Raw genomic sequence first — 20,313 nt, 5'->3', positions numbered from 1 at the left:
GGAGAATTCGAACAGTCCTTATCATGGCCGACACTTAAATACTTCCGGGTTGTTTCACTCAGTTAGGAACCTTCCTAAGCAAAATGGACTTTTCGAACGCACCCCTGGGCTGCAGCACTCTGCACTGACTCATTATCTCACCTTCAGAGATACTGAGAGCATCTCTCTGGGTTTTTCTTGGGTGTTACTTGAAAGAGTTTGCAAAAAAACATATCTGAAATTTTCTATACAAATCCTAAGTTTTTCAGTCACTTGAAGACCAATGAAAAAGTTCCACCATTGTTATTTTCTTTTTCGTGTCTCACAAGAGCTACGTATCTGGTGGTGACAGCAACACTTCCCCCTACGGTTTCCGGTGGTACAGTGCTGTTTGGCCCGTAGCCGTAAGCTTAATGGAAATGTGCAGAAATACGGTCAAAATGAACACGGAGCACAGACAGAAGGCTCCATCCGTGTCCAGATCCGTATTTAATGTTGAGCATAAATGGGCCTTCAGTCTCCCAAGTTTTTTCAGTTTGTTGTCAGCTGCTTGGCAGCAGTGGTTCAGTTTCTTCATTATATTTTGTATGGGAGCTTTTGGGTTATCACTAACCAACATACAGTTTTTGTTTTCTTTCCCCTCTCCCTATTGATTGTTCGCAATTTTAGTGGTTATCCTTCTTAGATAACTTTCTGAAACCCATTATCTGCATTTGTGTCCCACTGCCCCTCCCTCCTGACGAGTTGATTTTTTTAACTTATCAGGAGTTAAAAGAAACTCTGAGGGGAGTTAAAAATACTACACTCACTAAGAGTTAAATTAACTCCCATCTTTAGTTTAACTCAGGTGAACTCTTTCTCAGTGTTAACACTTTATGGTATCATATATTTTCATGCAAGGAGTTTATATATAAGAGCACTTTAAAAAGTTTGATGTCCAGATGAAGCTCTACCATGCCACTTCTACCTGCTGATTCACACTGGACATTGAGGTTAATCTAGCATTTTCTGGTCGGGATGGAACAAAGCAACACTCAGCTAAACATCCTTTAATTGACGTTAGTACCTGCCACATGGGAAGTGTAAGACTCAATGGACAGTGTCAGTCATGGTGCAGATGTGTCTAACATCAAAAACAACAATAATCCACCAGAAACGAAAGCAAATGAATTCCAGCAGTGATAACTGTACAACAGGCCACATCTAAACACATAAACACATATAAATACATCTAAAATGCATCTAAACCCAATGCATGATGGGAAAACTGTGCACCCTAGATTTGAAGTGGCAGTGTAGGCGTGGTAACAAAGCTGTTGGGAATGAACTCAGGAACAGTGTTGATGCACTGCTCTCAACACTGTGTGAATGAACTACTTTTTTTAACACTGCACAGGAGCATCACTAAACACTAGCTGGAGTCTAAGTGCATGAATGTACTCTTAAAATCTAACTCTTTCACTCTCTCTTGTTTAACTCCCAATTTTTTCACTCTGGGAATTTGCTGTGCATCTCTCTGTAGAAGGTCTCGCAGCTGACAATGATATCACAGTAAAAACCCAAGCCATGAGGTCAAAGGAGCCAAGCAGCCAAGACTCTTCCAAGAGCTGGCCGTCCAACCAAACCGAGCAATCCGAGAAGGCCCGAGAAGGGCCTTCATAAGAGAGGAGACCAAGACCCTGATGGTCACTCTGACTGAGCTCCAGAGATCCTATGTGGAGATGGGACAAAGCCCTATGACTTTCATTTTGAGCATTTTGCAGACTTGAAGCTGGCTTTCAACAACCCAAACATCACCTCTGTGTGACTAATGTGAAGCACAGTAATGAGGGGAATGGTGGGTTCTCTCCTCTCCAGTTTAATGTCTGTAATAACAGGACACAACACAAGCGTACTCAGTCTGTCTGTGGCTTTGATATGAGCTGCAGCAACTCGTACTTTAACGGCTTAATCGACAGTTTAACAAGATTTTTATCTCATTGCTCACTTGTTTTAAGTCAAAAAAGTGGGCTGTGATTTTTAAAAAGGTCAGAGAAGCAGCTCTACAGAGGCTGACTAAAAACGCAGCACTAAAGCTAAGTTAAATCAATGATAAACGCTGTATATCTGACACATCCTTCAGTGTTTTCATAGTGAACACCCACATCAGGAAATATAGTGCTTTCAGGAACAGCTCGCTTTTTGATGTCAGTTTTTAGTTTGAACATTTCCTGCTCCATCAGTCCCTAGATATGTCTGATTATCTTGTTTAGTTGGATCACTGCTTCTTTCAACTTATCTGAAGATTAATTTTTTTCATGAATTATTTCTACATACTTACTTTGTATACAGTAAAACACTTAAATATTCATTCTGCTGCAGCAGCCCTGTAGTGCTGCTGGTTGTTACTGCTATTAAGTGCAGAATCAAATATTTAATTTTTAAATGTGTTGCTGCTCCCTGTTTCTGATGCAGTACAAAATGTAAATACATTTACTGGGAATAATATGAAGTTTTACAAAGTATTTTTGTTTGAATCTTTGAATGACAAATACTGTTTCATGTTTACTAGAGCTTTGCATAACCTTACACGTAATACAACCATGACAATATTTTTTTTTTTTTCCGTATAACTCTAAATATGATTATCAGCCAGTTATCATCAGTCAGTGTTATTCCAGTTAGTCCTAACGAGCCTTCATAAGGCAAACTGACTTGTTTAATCTACACAGCATAAACCAACCCTTTCTTCTCTTATCCAGACAGATCTCTGACTCTTTCCAAACATGCATATGCAGAAATATGACTGGCAGGCCTAATGGCAGGAAGGGTTAACACATTGAGTTTGCATAAAGAAAGATAGAAATGAATGTTGCTTGGATCTTTAATAAATCTAATGTAGCCATGAATGGTAGCACACTAATTCAGAGTCAGCATATGTGTATTAGGAGCCGATTAAAACAGACAGAATTTTTAGGGGGTTTTTTTGTTTGTTTTTTTGTGTGTGTGGGTGTGGGTGGGGGGGGGTGAGTGTGTGTGTGTGTGTGTTTATTAGGTTCAGTGTAAGGTCATTAGTAGATGCCATCAGCCAATGAAAACACAGCAGACTGATGCCCTGAGGCCGATGGCTACCTGGTAGGCTAAATAACAAATGACCTGACACTTTGTTGTGTAAATAAAGAGCATGGACTGTTCATGATCCAGAGTGGTTTGTGCTGATTAAGGCACCCTGACAGATAAGTTTCATTCAGAAAGTGCAGATGGAAAAATGTCAGAGAACTTTTAGACAGCTTAATACGCTCGGCCTCTTTGACTCATCCAGCTGAGCGATCACAAAGAATAATTGTGGGTAAGCCAAAGGCTAAGCTATCTTTTCTGCTCTCTCTATATGATTCTTATGATTGGAAATTAACCACTTAATGGTACGGAGTGAAGTGTTTGGATTAAACTCTGCTGTTTGAGTAAAGTGCACTGATTTTTGCATGTTTGCTTTGGTGAATGTGGTCCGACACCCACATACTATACAAACAGACTAAGACAGCCTGAGAACACCAATGTAATCTTTGACAAAGGGGGAGCGGGGCAGAAAATAAATCAGGTCATGAACAGCTTGTCTGAATGCTGGTTGGACAAGCCTTCTCTGTAGTGTTTGCGTGTTCTTCAGCTGCATGTGTCTCTCCAGGATCTCCTGCTTCTTCCAGACCAAAGAAATGCTCATGGGTTGACCCCAAACAGAATAAGCAGTGTGCTGGAGGATTTTCACACATGCAAGCAATTTCTGGAAACCGTCATGAGTGCAGTGATGAGCAGCAGAAGTGAAAGGCTTTTCTTCCATTTCTTGTTCTCTCTCATGAACCTGCTATCATCCTTTTCATCTAAATTTCCCATCAAAATGATCCTTGTCTTGTACTTTATCTTTGCACCAATCTCTAAATCCTTCCCCTCCCTACTTTCACTCTTTTCTCACTCTCTGCCTGTCCTTGTGCCTTCTATTTTCTTCAGGCGATAAAGACTGTACACAGAGCCTATCCTCCAGCCACTATTGATCCCAGCTCAGCTTACCAAAATCAATAAATCAACAATTGGATCATACAGGAGACTAGAGGGTGAGGAGGAAAGAAACCAGAAATTTCCAAAGGAAGCAACGTGGGAAAAGACAATGATACTACAAGATCAGGTGGTCATATTAAAAGATTTAGTGAGATTGCAAATTTAAGATTCATTAAAAACCTTGGCTTAAGATTTTAAATGTTGACCTAGAAATTAAAAACATCATTAAAGTGGTAAAAAGTGTTTCAGTAAACGTTATTAGCATGCCAAGGCCTCACAAAGTTAGATCTCATGACTAGAAAGCACACAGGGATCATGGGATTACAGGGAGAGCCGGTCAGCTGTAGTTAGGAGTAAATGAAGATAAAACAATCAGGTGGTTTGTTTTTGTGTGAATATGCTCTGATTTTTATTGGCCAGCCTAGGGAGAGGGTGATGGTGGAGATAGTTTTCTGATAGATAGAGAGCCCAGAGCAGATTTTTACAGACAGACAGCGGTGTCTGGCATCATTAGCCTGGCGTTGTCTTCATTTAGACGGATTGTTGCTGCTGTGTGTGTATGGGACTGTGTGTCTGGTAGTCTGGTTGTGTCTGCACTCTTGGTAAGTGAGACACTTCCTCATTCCTGGCCACTAGGAATATAGATTTCTAGTGAGATAGAGGATTAGTAGACTTTAGAGCTCCAGAACATTCTCCTTATTGTCTTTAAACCATTGCTGTGTAGCTTTCTCTGTATGCTTCGGCTCGTTGTCTTCTTGGAAATAAATCTCCTTATCCCTAGTTCTCTGTTAGACTGAATCAGATTGTCCTCCAGGATTTTCCTTTATTTTGCTGCATTCGTTTAACCTTCTCTACCTTTACAAGCCTTCCAGGACCGGCTGCTGAGAAGCATCCCCACAGCATGATGCTATGGGAAAGAATACATAATCATGTACATATACAAAAACATACAAGATATACATTTTTATATATAAGAAGATCAAGAAGATTATTTTGGAAATATTTGCTGGCACTGATTTAAATTGTTTTAAATACATGTAACTTATTTATCTGACTTGTAAATTTTGCTGAGGTGTATCAGATTTACACACATACTGTTTCTGGTTATGCCATACTCCTTACAGGATCCCTATTTATGTAATTTCAGAATTTTAATTTGAAATGACATGTCACCTAAACTTCAGCTGTATTAGGCCACACATTTATGCTCAGGTATTTAAGATGGGATCTCACAGATGCATTTATGAGTCTGATGAAGAGCATGATGGCCCCAAACACCACATGGTTGGAAATACATCTTTGAAACGGGTACTCCTTGGTGTATGAGCCTTTTTTTCCCTTTTCTTCATGTTCTTTTTGGATCCAGCAACCTGTTTACTGACGTGTGTGTTCTATTTTCCATTTTTCTCTTGCAAAATAGATGAACCTGATGACAGACATGGATTCTGCTTCGCAAGGCACCTGATACTCAAATGAAAAGATTTGTGCACTGTTTGCGAAACGAGTGTTTCTTAAATAGTGTGGCAAGGCAACTGAAGTCCCTCCAGGTTAATCTTGGTTCGCCATGGGAATGTGTACAAACATATGTTATTACTACAACCTGAGTTACTGTACCATGTTTTAAAGAGCCTGGTTTGTATGGATATCAATATGATGTGCCCTGACGTTGGCTTGATCTCAAGTATGCCTTGGGAAAAAAAAAACAACAAAATGTTTGAACACCACTGCTCTGGAAGACTTTGACGGCCCATTAAATGTCTTTGAGTGACCCTTACCACCCATGTGATAAGTCCCTCCTGTGGTAAAGCTGAGAGGTGAAGTGGAGCCCACCGCTGACGCTTGCTCGCCATCTATTACCAACATGGCAGAGTTCTCCTTGGCGACCAATCTGACACTGTGCCATTGTCCATCATTAAGGCTCGATCCTAGAGGGGCCAAAGAAAGATGTAATAAGACAAATCATATTCTGAAGGGTAGAACATCACTATCATGTTCAGTAAAACCTCTTGGAGATTTCAGATAGTAAAAAAATCCTCAGAAGTCATAGGAAATGTTTATGATAAGTTGCTTTCTTCACCTACATTTTTTAGTCTCACAACCCCCTTTCAAAACAGATCCAAACCTATTTTGTTTGGAAGATCAGTAAGTTTTGGCACAGCTTTCACATGGGTTCTAATGTATACGCCAAGGTCCCAGCAGTTTTCTTCCTTTCACTTCTTCCTCCAAGCTGGGAGCAACCTCCAACCTCAAGAAGAACTCAGAGAACCCTCTTTGCATCAGAGAGCCAGAGTGCGTGTATGTGCATGCTTTTTGCAAGCTTTGAGAGCTCTCTGCAAGTGTGTGCAGGAGTGTAATGTGCTGTGTTGTCTGCATGTGACAATCTGGAGTGAATTTGTGGGTATGTGCATGCAGGTTTCGTCCATTCCTTCCCTCCCTGTTCTCTTGAAGCTGCTCTCTGTTAAACATGTGATGCTTTGAAAGAAGAAATTATTACTGGACCCAAGAGAAAAGCAAGCCTATTGTCATCACCCTCTTGTCTATACATCACTTCTTAGAGACAAAATTCTCTATTTATTCTCCCTTTCTGTCCCTGGTTCTTTCCTGCTTTCTTTTGCACATTATACTTCTCTTTAAATCTCCTACTATGGCAATTAGCAGCATCATACATCTTTGTAAATCTTGGTTCAAAGCTTCACTGACATGGGTAGTGAGGACACTGCTGTAAAGTTCAAGGTATGATCACATGCAAATCAGTCACAGCAGAGTGCAGTATGCATGCACCTTTTGCAAAATCAGTGTACTTTCACTGTAGCATGTTATATCTGACCACTGTGATTATGAGCTTGTTCTTCAGTGCCTTTGCATGCCATATGATAGTGTATGGGGCTCACTTTCTCATGGTTTGTTTCTAAGCAGAATGAACTCAGAGACCTTTGGATCTCGTGTCAGTGGGGAGTCTACATTAATAAATCTCCATCAGCAGGGGGATGTGGCAAAGGTCAAAGTAGCTAAGAGCCAAGGGGGCCACCTGCTGAGAGGTCTGGCCACTGTGGTTAAATGTGCAAAAACATAATTAAGTAAAAAAAACAACAACAACAACAACAAAAAAGATGCACATGCAAAGCACAGAGATTTGCTGCCATGCATTTCATCTTGAAACACATTTTCATCTCACTTTGTGAGTGTAAGACTGATTACTGTCCAACACTGCATTTTCAAGGGAAAGTGTTTTTCTGAATTTAAAACATGAAAGATGTGTAAGGCTCCGTTTCACTGTCTATCAGTTTTCAACACATCAATGGAATGGTCAAACTAATGTTTAAATAAACTCAAATGCAGATGTAAATAGTTCCAAGAATGGATGAATTAAGTCATGTGGATGTGAGTGTGAAACTGTAAAGGTTGTAAGAATGCACTGATCCTATCCTGGAATCAAATGTCTCTAATAGAGGCTTTAATCAGAATTAAGACACCCTCAGGAAAAAGTTCACGTGGAGTGCATGTTCTTGTATCGCTACAAAATCCTTCATTTTAACTTTTATTTCATTTTATGATTTTCCCTTTGAATGATTCCATTTACAGTCTGTGACAATAATTCACGTAACCTGATTACATTTTCATTAAAAAATCCTCCACGTTCAGTATTACTGCATTAATATCAAGCCTCACTGCGCATGTAAAAGAGGTCAGGAACACTCACGTCATTCATTAACCCTCTACTATGAAATACAGTTTTACTTCACGGTGCTCAGAAGATGATATAGGGCAAATAACACACTTTGACTTTCCAGGGAGCACATTTCCTGAAACCCAATATAAAGATACATTAATAATCATGCCTGTCTGATACAATAACATTAATTTCAGCAGCAAAGTACTCTGCAAATTGAATACAAGGGTACAGCACAGCTTTGGCTGAGAAAGGAGGAGGCTGGGGTGGAGGAGGTGAAGCTTTGCTGGCACCACTGTGGTATTATCATTGATTAAGCTGGGACTGGTGAGAAGGACTTCATGTTTAAAGGAATAAGCTGTGATTGGCTGTGAAAGCTGGAAAATTATTAAAATCAACTGGCCAACAGCAGATAACAGCAAGGCATATGACTTCCGTGAACTACTGCTATGCTTTGTGTGTTAACTTTTATACATATGTGCACCAGTCAAGACCAGTCACAGCTAAATTACATCATTCAAAGTTGAATGCATTCATGATGCAAAATTTGAACAAGGTAAAAAAACAGTATCTCTGAAAAATCATGCAAATATGCATGTTGCACATGAATGTCAGTATCATTAGTGCATAAAATGATCAAATAACCAGATACCAAAGTAAAATCTTCTGCAGAAACTGCTTTTTCTTTTCTCACCCATGCTTATCCTTGCTCCTGCTCTCACCATTACTTTTTCCTCTCCTCTTTTTTCACTCGTTTAAGTCACATATTGATCCAGTATGTGCAGTATAGATGCATTTTGCCTGCTCTGAATTTATGGCACCCTTAGCCATCCATGAACTGTTTCTCCCCCATCTCCTGCTCTTCTAAATATTCAGTCCCCTGAGGAAGTTCAGAGAGCTTTGCTTGTCCTCACAGGTGGCAACCTGCCAGGCTCACAGAGCTTGAAAATATAACGCTTTAAGCCCTGATGCACAAACACACACACACACACAAGGATGGAAGCAAATACTCACCGGCACAGAGACTCACACTTCCTCTTGGGTAATAAAACACTATAACATTATAATCAGGAGGTGGCTTTAGCAGGTTTTCCCCTCAAATTTGTGCCTCGGGCCTTTCCATTATTATGATTCCTGATGCTGTATGTTCATGTGCAGGTACACAGTGTGGGTGTCTATGTGTACCATTGATGGTAACTCTGCAGCTCTAGGGAGTGATGTTATTACTTCTGGCTTGGTTTAGTGAATGCATGCATGCAAGAACACACTCAAACATGCACACAGTTTTAACACAGAAAGAGTTTCTGCTGCCTGTGGCTTTGTCCCATTTCTCAGTGAGCCTTGGATCACATACATTTGAGGAGAAAACAAATGGATTTTCCTCAAGTCAATCATGTGCTGCTTTATGAAAACTTTGCCTTCTTTCTACTTGTCAAGAGGGATGAGCCAATCTGATCCTGGTATATGAGTTCAATCCATAGGGCCGACACACAAGGCATTTTTTATACAGCTAAGTTCCATGCAATCCTGTGTGTACAGAACATTCATGTGTTATGCCACTGCGCTCAGGTTTAGAGTCAGCCTTTGCATAGCATGGAGGAAGCAAACGACAGAGGCTAACCAGTTTTGATGAATATTATGCCTGCTATACTGGCAACAACCACCACAGAAACAAGTGCCTTTATATCATGACAGAGAGACAGTTTGAAGCCAGTTTCGTTTTCTCATTGTGTATCTACCACTTCAGGTTTTCCTAATATCAAGTTTGAGATGAAGTCTGATGTAGAGTTATGTCTCTCTTCCATTTATGAGACGTCATTAAGTTGCTTCTGAAAACATGCAATTTCCTGCTCGTAATAAAAAGTGAGTCTTCAATGATGATTTTTATTATGACAGACTTGGCAGGAGAAGAACGTGACAAACATGAAATGTTTTATTGAACTTTAGCATCTTGACACCAATGGAGAAGAGGGATTGAAGTGTTGCTGCTTTGAGAGAGACAAAGCCACAGCCATCTTATTTTAATCATCCAGGAATAAAGACAAAGAAATATGGCTTAAAACAAACTTTCAGCAAGGAAGATGTTTGTTCCTGCTGCATCTGGTTCAAGTGAAACATAAACAAGCACTCCAGCAATTAGCCTGCCCCCTGACCTTACAGTGAACTCTGGCAAGAGTGTAGGGGCCTGACTCTGTGCCTGAGCACATAGCAAATCTCTCTTTTAATGATCCATAGGCCACCATAGCTAATAGATTTGGCAAATTTAGCTCATAATTAACAAAAACACAGACTTTATCCAGATAAAGTGCTTGCTGATTATATGTAGCATTGTAGTTCTGGATAGAAACAGACAATATGGCCAACAGCATTAGCCAAAAGCAGCAAAAATGATTGAAAAATGTTTATATCTGAGTTTCCTTAAGCGTATTCAGTCGCAAAGCATGTTTTAAATTATAAAGCATTAGTCTTTCTTACTTAAAGGTCACATATTATGCAAAACCCCCTTTTAGGCTTTTCTAACAAAATATGTGCCCCTGTCCACAAGCCCCTCAAAAATCAGACCCCCCCCCCCTTATCCACCTTTCAACAAGCCATTCTCAGATTTTCCTCTCATGATGTCATGGGGGGAGTTAGCCCTGCCCCAGGTTTGGTTGGCTCTCCCTGCTGGAAGAAAGTTCTGACCTCCTCTCCTGATCCTGGCAGCTAAGAGGAGAATCAGGAGAGCCACATCCATTAAGCCACATGCATTTCCTGAGAGGGGTGGAGTCAGACAGAGCCACAGACAGAAACAGCTCGTTCTGAGCAGGGCTGAAACAGAGGGGTTTTCAGACATGCAAAATCCAATACTGGAGTGGTTTTTCAGACAACAAACTTCACTGGCATGTTTTGGGGACCTCTGAGACCAATATAAACTTGTCTTAAAAGGGTAAAATTTGTGACCTTTAAGTATCAACAAGGCAAAGAATGTGAAAGTAGCTCCTTTCTTTATATTTCTGTATCTGGCCGTCACTGAAAAAAGTTTGGACCTTGCCTTAAGGTTTGTGAAGGCATGGATAGTGTCATTGTAACAGCGAAATGGAGGGGTTCCAAAAGGGAAAAAAAAAAGGTAAGTGACCACAATTTTAAAGTTATTTAACTTTTTTTAACCTGTGTCTCTTCTTGTCATATATGACAATGTCAGTCTCAGAGTGTTGAACTTTGCATCATTTTCTGGTGAGACTCTAAAGACCCACAGCTTAGAACAGAAGAGCATCATAGGGGTTTGGCTCCTGGCTTAGTAAAACAGGACTAAGCATTTCATTAAATGTCTGTTGAGCTCCCACTGTATCTTTGGAGCTGGGAGCCATGACAGGCTAATTTTCTCAGAAATAATAACAGAATAAAAGGAGGGAGGTTTGTGTTTGGGTGTGCCTGTCTGTGTTTGCATCTATATTCTTGTACTGATGTAGCCGCAGGCTCAAGCCCAATTAACCGAAGAGGGTAACTCTGTAATAACCTCATACTGCTGGGCATAATGGCCTATTAAATTAGCAGTGGACAGAATAAATGAGTGTTTCTAAGGAAAGAGAAAGAGAAGAAGGGAGGAAATGGAAGGGAACAGGAGTGAATCGTCGTCTAAACTTACCTGATGATAAGTCGACCTGGTTGTTGCTAGTCCTCTTCGACACATTGATATGAACCACCACCTTGCTCTCCTCCAGGGAGATCTCCAGTGTGCCGTTGTAGAGATTACTGAAGAGAAGGAGTCCATCGGGGTTCCACGTACGAAACTGGAAGCTGACAGATATCGTGTCATGATTGGTTCGGCCTGGCAACTGGAGGAAGCTGGTGGCATTGAAAAAGACGGGGGAGGTGTGGGTCTCCATGCAGGAGAAGGACAGGTTACGCTATAGAAACAGATTAAAGAAAAGACAACAAAAATAAGAAATATAAAATATATAATAAGATATATAATAGACTGTACTTATAGAATAGATTGGACTGTGGTTGATTTGCTTCCCATGTACAAATGTTTATATCATGATGTTCATCACAGAAGCTTGATTCAAATACTGTTGGTGCTATCAAAAAGTTATTATGCCTCATTTAGTCTCACTGTGTCTTTGTAAACCAGGCTCCTGGGTTGTTTCTTTCAGTTTCTGAAACAAACACTACAGAAGTAATTACTATTGAGCTTCTCAAGTCTTGTGCTGTTGATCAGATCAGCAAACACTTTATATTGATTTTACACACAATATACTTTTTCTGATTGCCTCAGTCTTTCTGTGTTTGAAATTTGAGAGCAGCACTGTTTTGATTGAAATGAAACAGCTATGTGAGTGATTACAGAATATTAGAGGTAAGGCTCTAACAAGCTCAATTACCTCCATTTGTTCAATGAGCTACATGAGACCAAAGATGATGCAATGAGCTGGTAGAACAGGGAGCACTGAGCCATTAAAGTGTTTTAAAATCATATTGGAGATTGAAAATACTCCTTTTATTTAGCTGTATTCAGCGCTTATCCACAGTGGCCTTCATCCATTAAAGTAAAGCAAAAGGAGTCTCATGTAGCTTCTGTATTCTATAAAGATATGCTGAAAAAAACTTCTTCACTGTCCCCATTTTAAGTCTTTATAAACTTAGCAAAAAAAGTAAGGGAATTTGTGTTTAGAAGATTTTTTTATTTTTTCTATTTTTGTAACAGTTCCTCCTTAGCAATATCTCTCTACATCCTCGGCTTTGCTGCTCATCCCATACATGCATGCTCCTTACAGATGTAGCTCCATTTAAAAGGGAAATAAACAGACTTTCCAACATTATAAAATGTATTATAATGTACCAAACACAAATGTCTTTACTCTTTGTGCTAGGTTTGAAAGGGCATCATGACATAAATAGAGAGCAAGAGGAAAAGAAGCAAACACATAGAAGGGGCACTAATGGGTGACTTGTGTTTGATAGATTATGAATCTGTTTAACGTTTTAGGCACTCTGAATAATTTTTTCACTTACAAGGGTCAAACACGGGTGGCATGAAAATAATGGTAATGTTTAATATTCATCTGCCTTGATCAGGAGGTTTTTCTCCAGAAATCGGTCTCATATACATATATCATGAAAAAGTTCAACATTTTTGTCACTCGTTTCAGAAAGTGAAACCCCTGTATTATATAGACTCATTACACATAGAGTGAAATATTTCAAGCCTTTATTTCTTGAAATGTTGATGATTATGGCATACAGATAACGAAAACTGAAATTTCAACATCTTAGCTGATTAGGGTGTGAAAAAGTTCAATATTGGAAAGTCATGGTGTCACACCCTAATCAGGAAATTAATTCCAAACTCCTGCAAAGGTGTCCTGAGCCTTTAAATGGTCTCAGTCTGGGTCAGAAGGCTACACAATCATGGGGAAAACTGCAGACAGATGTCCAGAAGACAGTCATTGACACCCTCCACAAGGAGGGTAAGCCACAAAAGGTCATTGCTAAAGAAGGTGGTTGTTCAGAGAGCTGTATCCAAGTAGATTCATAGAAAGTTGAGTGGAAGGAAAAAGTGTGGTAGGAAAAGGTGCACCAGCATAAGGGATAACCGCAGCCTTGAGAGGATTGTCAAGGAAAATCCATTCAAGAATTTGGTGGAGCTTCACAAGGAGTGGACTGAGGCTGGAATCAGCGCATCAAGAGCCACTATGCACAGACAAATCCGAGACATGGGCTGGAAATGTGGCATTCCTTGTGTTAAGCCACTCCTGAACCAGAGACAGCTAGCTTTATGGAGATACTGATTTAATTTTCCAGCAGGACTTGGCACCCGCCCACACTGCCAAAGGTACCAAAAGCTGGTTCAATGACCATGGTGTTACTGTGCTTGATTGGCCAGCAAACTGGCCTGACCTGAACCCCATAGAGAATCTATGGGTTATTATCAAGAGGAAGATGAGAGACACCAGGCCCAACAATGCAGATGACCTGAAGGCTGCTATCAAAGTAACCTGGGCTTCCATTACACCTGAGCAGTGCCACAGGCTGATCACCTCCATGCCACGCTGCACTGATGCAGTAATTCATTCAAAAGGAGGCCCAACCAAGTATCGAGTGCATAGAAATGAACATAATTTTCAGAAGCCTGACATTTCTGTTTAAAATATCCTTTTTTATTGATCGTATATAATATTCTAATTTTCTGAGACAGAATTTTGGGTTTTCATTATCTGTAAGCCATAATCATCAACATTTCAAGACATAAAGGCTTGAAATATTTCACTATGTGTAATGAGTCTACATGATATAGGGGTTTCATGTTCGAAAATAAGTGACAAAAAATATTGAACTTTTTCATGATATTCTAATTTTTCAGATGTACCTTTAAATCCTTTAAATCCTTTAAATGTGAATTGTGTACGTGCTAGGTGCTTACAAAGCTGGAGGTGTCGAGCTTCTTTCTCCGAGCCAGGTCTGTGATGTTGTCTCCGTTGTAGTTGATGCTCTCCATGCAGCCTTTAAAGTTCTTCCTGCCTCCTCCTGATGGCTTCCCGCTATACGGCATCCCACCGAAACTTAACTAGAGACAAACAGAGGGAAAACAGTTGCATCGAAAATATTAGCACAACTAATATACAGATTATTTAATCTCCATTCAGCTTCTCATTGCAAGGCTTAGAAGTCATACTGAGACACAAAGAGCCGTTGTTCAACTGCGCAACAGGCCCCCAAAATAAAACAAACATCAAAATCATTTACTGCTACTTACAGGACTACAAACAAGAATAATAAAGGAGCATTTATAGACTGTACCCCAGCCAGCATGTCCATCGGTTACATGTGGGTTACAGTATGGGTCCTATGTGGGTTTGTCCATGGTGCCATGGTGGCCCCATCTGTGGTTGCCCATGTGAACTGCAAGTGTGAATCAGCTCATATAAGACCAATATAGGCTCCATCTAGAGATCTGTGCAATTTTCCATGTTTACTACAAGGATCTATCTTGGAAGTCTAGACATAGGGCCTATATGGGAATCATATGTGCTGGTCCACTTGGGACCCATACTGTAGCCCACGTATAACCCATATGGGGCCCGCAAGGACATGCTGGCTGGGGACAGTGCAGATTTAAAGTATTCAACCCCTTGAATGTTCACACCATCCCCACTGTGAAGCATGGTGGTGGCAGCATCATGCTGTGGGGATGCTTCTTGGCAGCTGGCCCTAGAAAGCTTATACACGAAGAGGGTAAATGAAAAGTGGTAAAATAGGATAAAATCCTGGAGGACAATCGTATGCAGTCAGGCAAGAGAACAAATAAAAGTCTGTGCACTTTTTTTTGTCTGATTATGAGCCATTACTCAAAGCAGAAACACAGACGGCCATATCACAGGCTCCCTGTTTTTTTTTTTTTTTTTTTTTGTTTTGTTTTTTTTCAGGCCTGGTTCAAGCTGTATCCTCCAGTTTCTCTTACACATGCACTGTTTGGAAAAGCATGGAGTGATGACAGAACAGTCTGCCATTGGTTATCACAGCCCATGTGACATCCATTTTGGGTGTGATACTATTTGGATGACATTTTAATTGCCTTCTTTAACGCTCTCTTGTTCTTTACCCATTTATTTATTCGCTGTACTCAGCAGTGAAAATTAGCACCTCACCTCATAGTCCAAGTCCAAGTGGTCAAACTCTCCATTGGTCCTGAAGTGCTGAGTGTGTCCATCCAAGGTGAAGTTGACGTTACGACGGTAGCGTTCCAGCACCACTGAGTGCCAGTGATTGTCATCCAAGAGGCTGCCGGTGGTCACAGAGGTATGACCCTGGATAGAGCCGTACTGATTACTGCCTGAAATGAATATGCCATAGTTAGAAAAGCGAGTGTACGGGAAACTGTCCGTAAAGTTCTGGTATCAGTACAGCTGGTCATGGTGCTGCATAAAATACAAGTCAGGCTTGTTGCATATCCATGATTTTTTTCTTTCTATATTTCAAATTATCCAAACAAAAAGGGATTCAAATATGTAATTTGTAATTTGACTAATACTATTCTGTGTGACATGTTACTGTTGTTATCAGGTGGGTGTTGTAGTTAGATACAACATGTCTGTAAAAGATTCATGCCAAGAGTTACATAAGGGCAATTCTGGCAGGATATTTAGCATAAAGACAAACTTAGCCTTGCCTTTACTTTAGGTAAATAATTAACAAGCATGCATTGCTCACCCAGGTTTATCTGCAGCAGTAGCTTGGCCTTGTTAAGCTCCAGGGTTATGTAGTCTCCCTGTTGGCCCTCTCCATGGAGAATCACACCCTCACTCTCTGACGTCTTAAACCTCAATGCTATGACATCTTTGATGATCTTCATTTTCTTCACCTTTGAGGTGGGAATGGGAACACAGACATGGATATTTAACACCACATATAATACATTTCCATCAGTCACAATCTTTTAGTGCACAAATTGAGTAATAGTGTCAGTCCAGGTAGGGCACAGAGTCAAGCGCTGCCATTCTTGAGATCAACTGATCTCACGTAGGCCCTCATCAGCTGACAGCCAGCTGATTTGCTCTAAGCTGCTATTGGCTAATCCCTCTCATGCTCAGCCACTCTCTATGCAAGCTGCCCTTGCAACCCTCCTCCACCCCAGCTCCTCCTTCTTAAACAGTGTCATTCTGATATCACTGATGCCTGCTCTACTCTGAGTTTTTTTTTGCTACTTCTCCCCCGCCTTGGACTTTCCTTATCAGCATAGATTGAGCAGGTACATGTGCCGTTCCTGCTTAATGCTTCACCACATAGGCTTGTGGAAGGGCAGGGGGATCCCAGAAAACAGCCACAGTGCCAAATACAAATAATAGCAATAAGTGCAAATGAATAACTGCTGATTAAAAAATATTTATCGTCACAAATCGTATGTGTTTCTTGACATAATGGTCCTGACTGAACCTTGCTGAAATACATCTACACTATCATGTTATCAGGAGCTTTAGTCAATAACATTGAATATCAAGGATTGAATTTTGTACCTTAAAACGGTATGAGATGACACTCTGTCCATCAAAGTTGATCACATCCGCCCCTAAAAATTCAAGCATTTAGACAGAAAGAATTAGTAGGGAAAAGTCAGAATGTGTTGGAACTGTAAGTAAAAATAAAGAAGAGCCAAAACTTCATAGCACACAAACAGAAAGCCTACTAAAAAAACACTCCTAGAAGATACACTTTAATTCTGAAGTCAATATAAAGACCCTAACCTACACCCACAAGAACACCAGTAATGCCATAGCACATAGCCAAAGAACAAGCTAATAATAGAGGAGCAGGCAGAATTAAAGTGGAAATGTTATATCTGTATGTTATCTGGATGCACTGCAGGTTCATGTCAGCTCTACAGGTAAGGGTTTTTAGTGATACCGTACCCTGCAGGCCTTTTTAATCAGTAGGGTCCATGTCTGTGACAATAAATGACACACAAAAAGATTAGGAGGTGCAATGGTTCAGCTGTACTAAAAACATTTAGCACTGATGCCATTATTTTCTTTTCGGCAATTACATTACCCTGTGCAGACTAATATGAAAATTAATGAATTAGTAACAAATAGTTTGATTTTTAAAAAATAGAGTTTAAACATATTTTAATTAGATTCCTACAACAACTAACTCTAAGATAGATATGCTGCATTTCTTTAGCGGGGTTTCTTTAATCAAAACAAGCAACTTATCATTGCTGTCAGGTGCAGGCGTACTGTCTTTCATTTTCAGGAAATCAACATTGTCTTTAATAAATAAAGTAAAACCCTGCACTGTCAGTCAGCAATGTGGCTTTCATAAAGGTTTGTTACCATTGTGTCCAGTTTAACTCTTCATATGGAAAAGTTGCTTTGCACATCTATTTCTTCAGACAGGTTCTTCTGAGGACATTGTATCTGACAAAATAATAAGAATAAAACTCCTGAACAAACCACTGTCCTACATGCAGAAGAAAGGTTGTTTATTTGCAATGTTTCAGTACTAGACCTTCATCAAGAAAAGTCCATTCTCTACTGAGCAGATACCTGCATTTCAGAATGTTTTGCCACTCAGCCATTGATGTGTGTAGGAAGTGACGTCAGTGCATACCCTCTATAGATTCAACTGTGCATACACAATTGTGTCATGATGTTCGCCAGTCTTTCATACTGTCCTCTTTGATGATGAAGAAGACACATATGCATAAACAATGCCCTCTCATGATAAACACCTGCAGATGGGATTTGGGGGAACTTGACTGATCTGTGTCATTTGTTCAAACTTCTGTGTTTCTAAAATAATCCCATGTTGCTTCTTACTGGATAGAAACACAAATGTCTCATCTGCTACTTAACTCTTCATTTTTCTTTCTCTTTGACCATTTCCATCTTTTCAAATTTCTTCTATTTAAAATTTTTCTTTACTTCTTTTTACCCCCTCTCTCTCTCTCCCAGGCTCTTGCTCCCTGGCCTTCTCGTCATCTCCTTCTGTCAGGTTTATGGTGCAAACAGTGTTGGTAGTTGACAGTTTTCCAATTGTTTTATGAGATATTGCAGCTTTAGGTGTTCTGCTCAGAAAAAAGGGTTGCCGGCTCGGCTGAGTGCTTGATGTCAGGAGGGGGACTTTATGGAGGATTGAGGGCGTTCCTACCACCTCGAGAACACTGAGATAGATGGAAGCAGAATGAAAGAGGGAAGAAGGTTGACCCAAGCAGAGTCAGAGGGAGAACTTTTTGGTCTCTGGAAAGAAGCAGTTTTAATGCCTTGATACGGGAGACCATGCCATTCAGACCATTGGTTGTCATACATGGTAACAGTAAGTATACTACTTCTTTAACAAGAGTGCTTAGAGTACCAGCAAGGAAGACAGGCTACACAGTGTGATGAATGAGTACAGTTCCTAAAAGTAATTTAGTGAATTATGGTAACAATGGGGGTGAAACCATGGCTACCATTACACCACAAAGACAAAAGAACACTCCAAGCAGCTCAGATGGAAGGTTATTGAAAAGGCTAAGTCAGGGGATGGATACAAAAACATCCCCCACAGTTCAATTAAATCCATCATGAAGAAATGAAGGAATATGGCACATGTGTAAATCTGCCTAGATCAGGCCGTCCTCACAAACTGAGTCAGCATGCAAGAAGGAGACTAGTGAGAGAGGCCGCCAAGACACCTATTACTACTCTGAGGAAGTTCCAGGCTTCAGCAGCTGAGATGGGAGAGACTCTCCAGACAACAACTGTTGGCCGGGTTCTGCACCAGTCAAAGCTTTATGGGAGAGTGGCAAGAAAACTCAGATTCAATCTGGACTAGAGTTGATCAAAAGGCATGTGAGAGACTCCATGGTCAAGTGGAAGAAAGTTCTTTGGTCTGATGAGACCAAAACAGAGCTTTCTCACCATCAGACAAGACGCCTAACACTGATATCACCGCAAACACATCAACCCCACTATGAAGCATTGTGGTGGCAGCATCATGCTGTGGGGATGCTTCCCGGCAGCCGGTCCTGGAAGGCTTGTAAATGAATGCAGCAAAATAATTGTCATTACTTTGTAGAAATCTTTTTCAATTTGACATTAATGAGGTTTTACTTTAATCTCATAGAGTCAGAAAAGTCAAATTAAATTGACCATGATTGGTTTCCAAAGTCCATAAAAAGCTAAAACATCCATAGGGGTGAATTTTTTTCTAGGCTGGGTGAAAACTGGATCAGTCAGAAAACAGCATCATACTCTGTAAACCACTAGGATACAGGCCCTAGGGTCATTGCTGAGGACTACCTAATGTGCCGTGACACTTAAACAGTTCTTGTTACCTCACTAACAGATGCATCTTTAATATTCAGCCTGTTATTTTAGTCCTTAATAAGCTTCAGAAAAGTTTAAATTTGATGACCCCTGCATCATGTCAAGCTAAAAGAAGATGCATAATTGGAAGGCAGATATCTAAAGGCTAAGTTATATCCATGGTAGCATGTGTCATTGGAAAAAAATCCAATTAGGTGACTGTGAGCACCAAAGCAGGTCACTTACAGTTTGACCCCCACTGTACTGAACTGTAACATTTCAGGAGGAGGCCTAATTGGAAGTCTGTTTGTTTGTTTGTTTGTTTTGCTCAAATCAATGCAAAAAAAAAAAAAAACTCTATGATGCTGTATGCTGCTCTGTGTACCTGTGAGTGCATTCAGAGGAAAAGTGTCAAAGTGTCTGTTTGTGTGCAACTAGTGGTTTCTAAAATATGATTCTAACTGATTTTTCATATACCTCCTTTTTTTTCACTCATGCTCACATTTATTATTAATACTTAATGACTCATTTATTGAATAACTGATTTCCTCGTGATCCTAGTTAATCAACATGGAAATGGGCATGTGAATTCCTCAGCAGGTTGGATCAGGACTCCTTTAAAAACTCTCATTCTGGCACAGACACATAAAAACAGCTTTTCAATTTCACAGTCCTAGATTAGTCATAAAATGGTGTTGTGTTTAATTATCAGGCATTCTCAAAACCCAGAATTATCATCTACAACCGACATATTCTGTGATTATGCTGGGAACAACACATCTATATTTATCTGCCTCCCTCCTCCTACCACTTGTCTCTTGGTCCTCCATCCTGTTATCTCCGTCCTTACTTTTGTTGTAGTCCCCTTTC

The 20,313-nt window shown here is 40.2% G+C and overlaps 1 protein-coding gene across 1 annotated transcript in view; it reads right to left on the bottom strand.

Moving 5' to 3' along the window:
• LOC121527275 (contactin-associated protein-like 2) overlaps positions 1-20,313 on the bottom strand; it is a 230,438-nt gene that overhangs the window by 102,663 nt on the left and 107,462 nt on the right. Inside the window, exons 5-10 of the mRNA XM_041814171.1 lie at positions 16,672-16,724; positions 15,869-16,019; positions 15,307-15,491; positions 14,082-14,225; positions 11,304-11,565; positions 5,784-5,933 (exon numbers count right to left, since the gene is read on the bottom strand). Coding sequence (XP_041670105.1) covers positions 5,784-5,933; positions 11,304-11,565; positions 14,082-14,225; positions 15,307-15,491; positions 15,869-16,019; positions 16,672-16,724 — 945 coding nt within the window. The remainder of the gene's footprint in view (positions 1-5,783; positions 5,934-11,303; positions 11,566-14,081; positions 14,226-15,306; positions 15,492-15,868; positions 16,020-16,671; positions 16,725-20,313) is intronic.

This window comes from Cheilinus undulatus, linkage group 19 (genome assembly GCF_018320785.1).
Source record: "Cheilinus undulatus linkage group 19, ASM1832078v1, whole genome shotgun sequence".
Taxonomy (NCBI): domain Eukaryota; kingdom Metazoa; phylum Chordata; class Actinopteri; order Labriformes; family Labridae; genus Cheilinus; species Cheilinus undulatus.
This window is presented reverse-complemented; position numbering and strand designations above follow the sequence as displayed.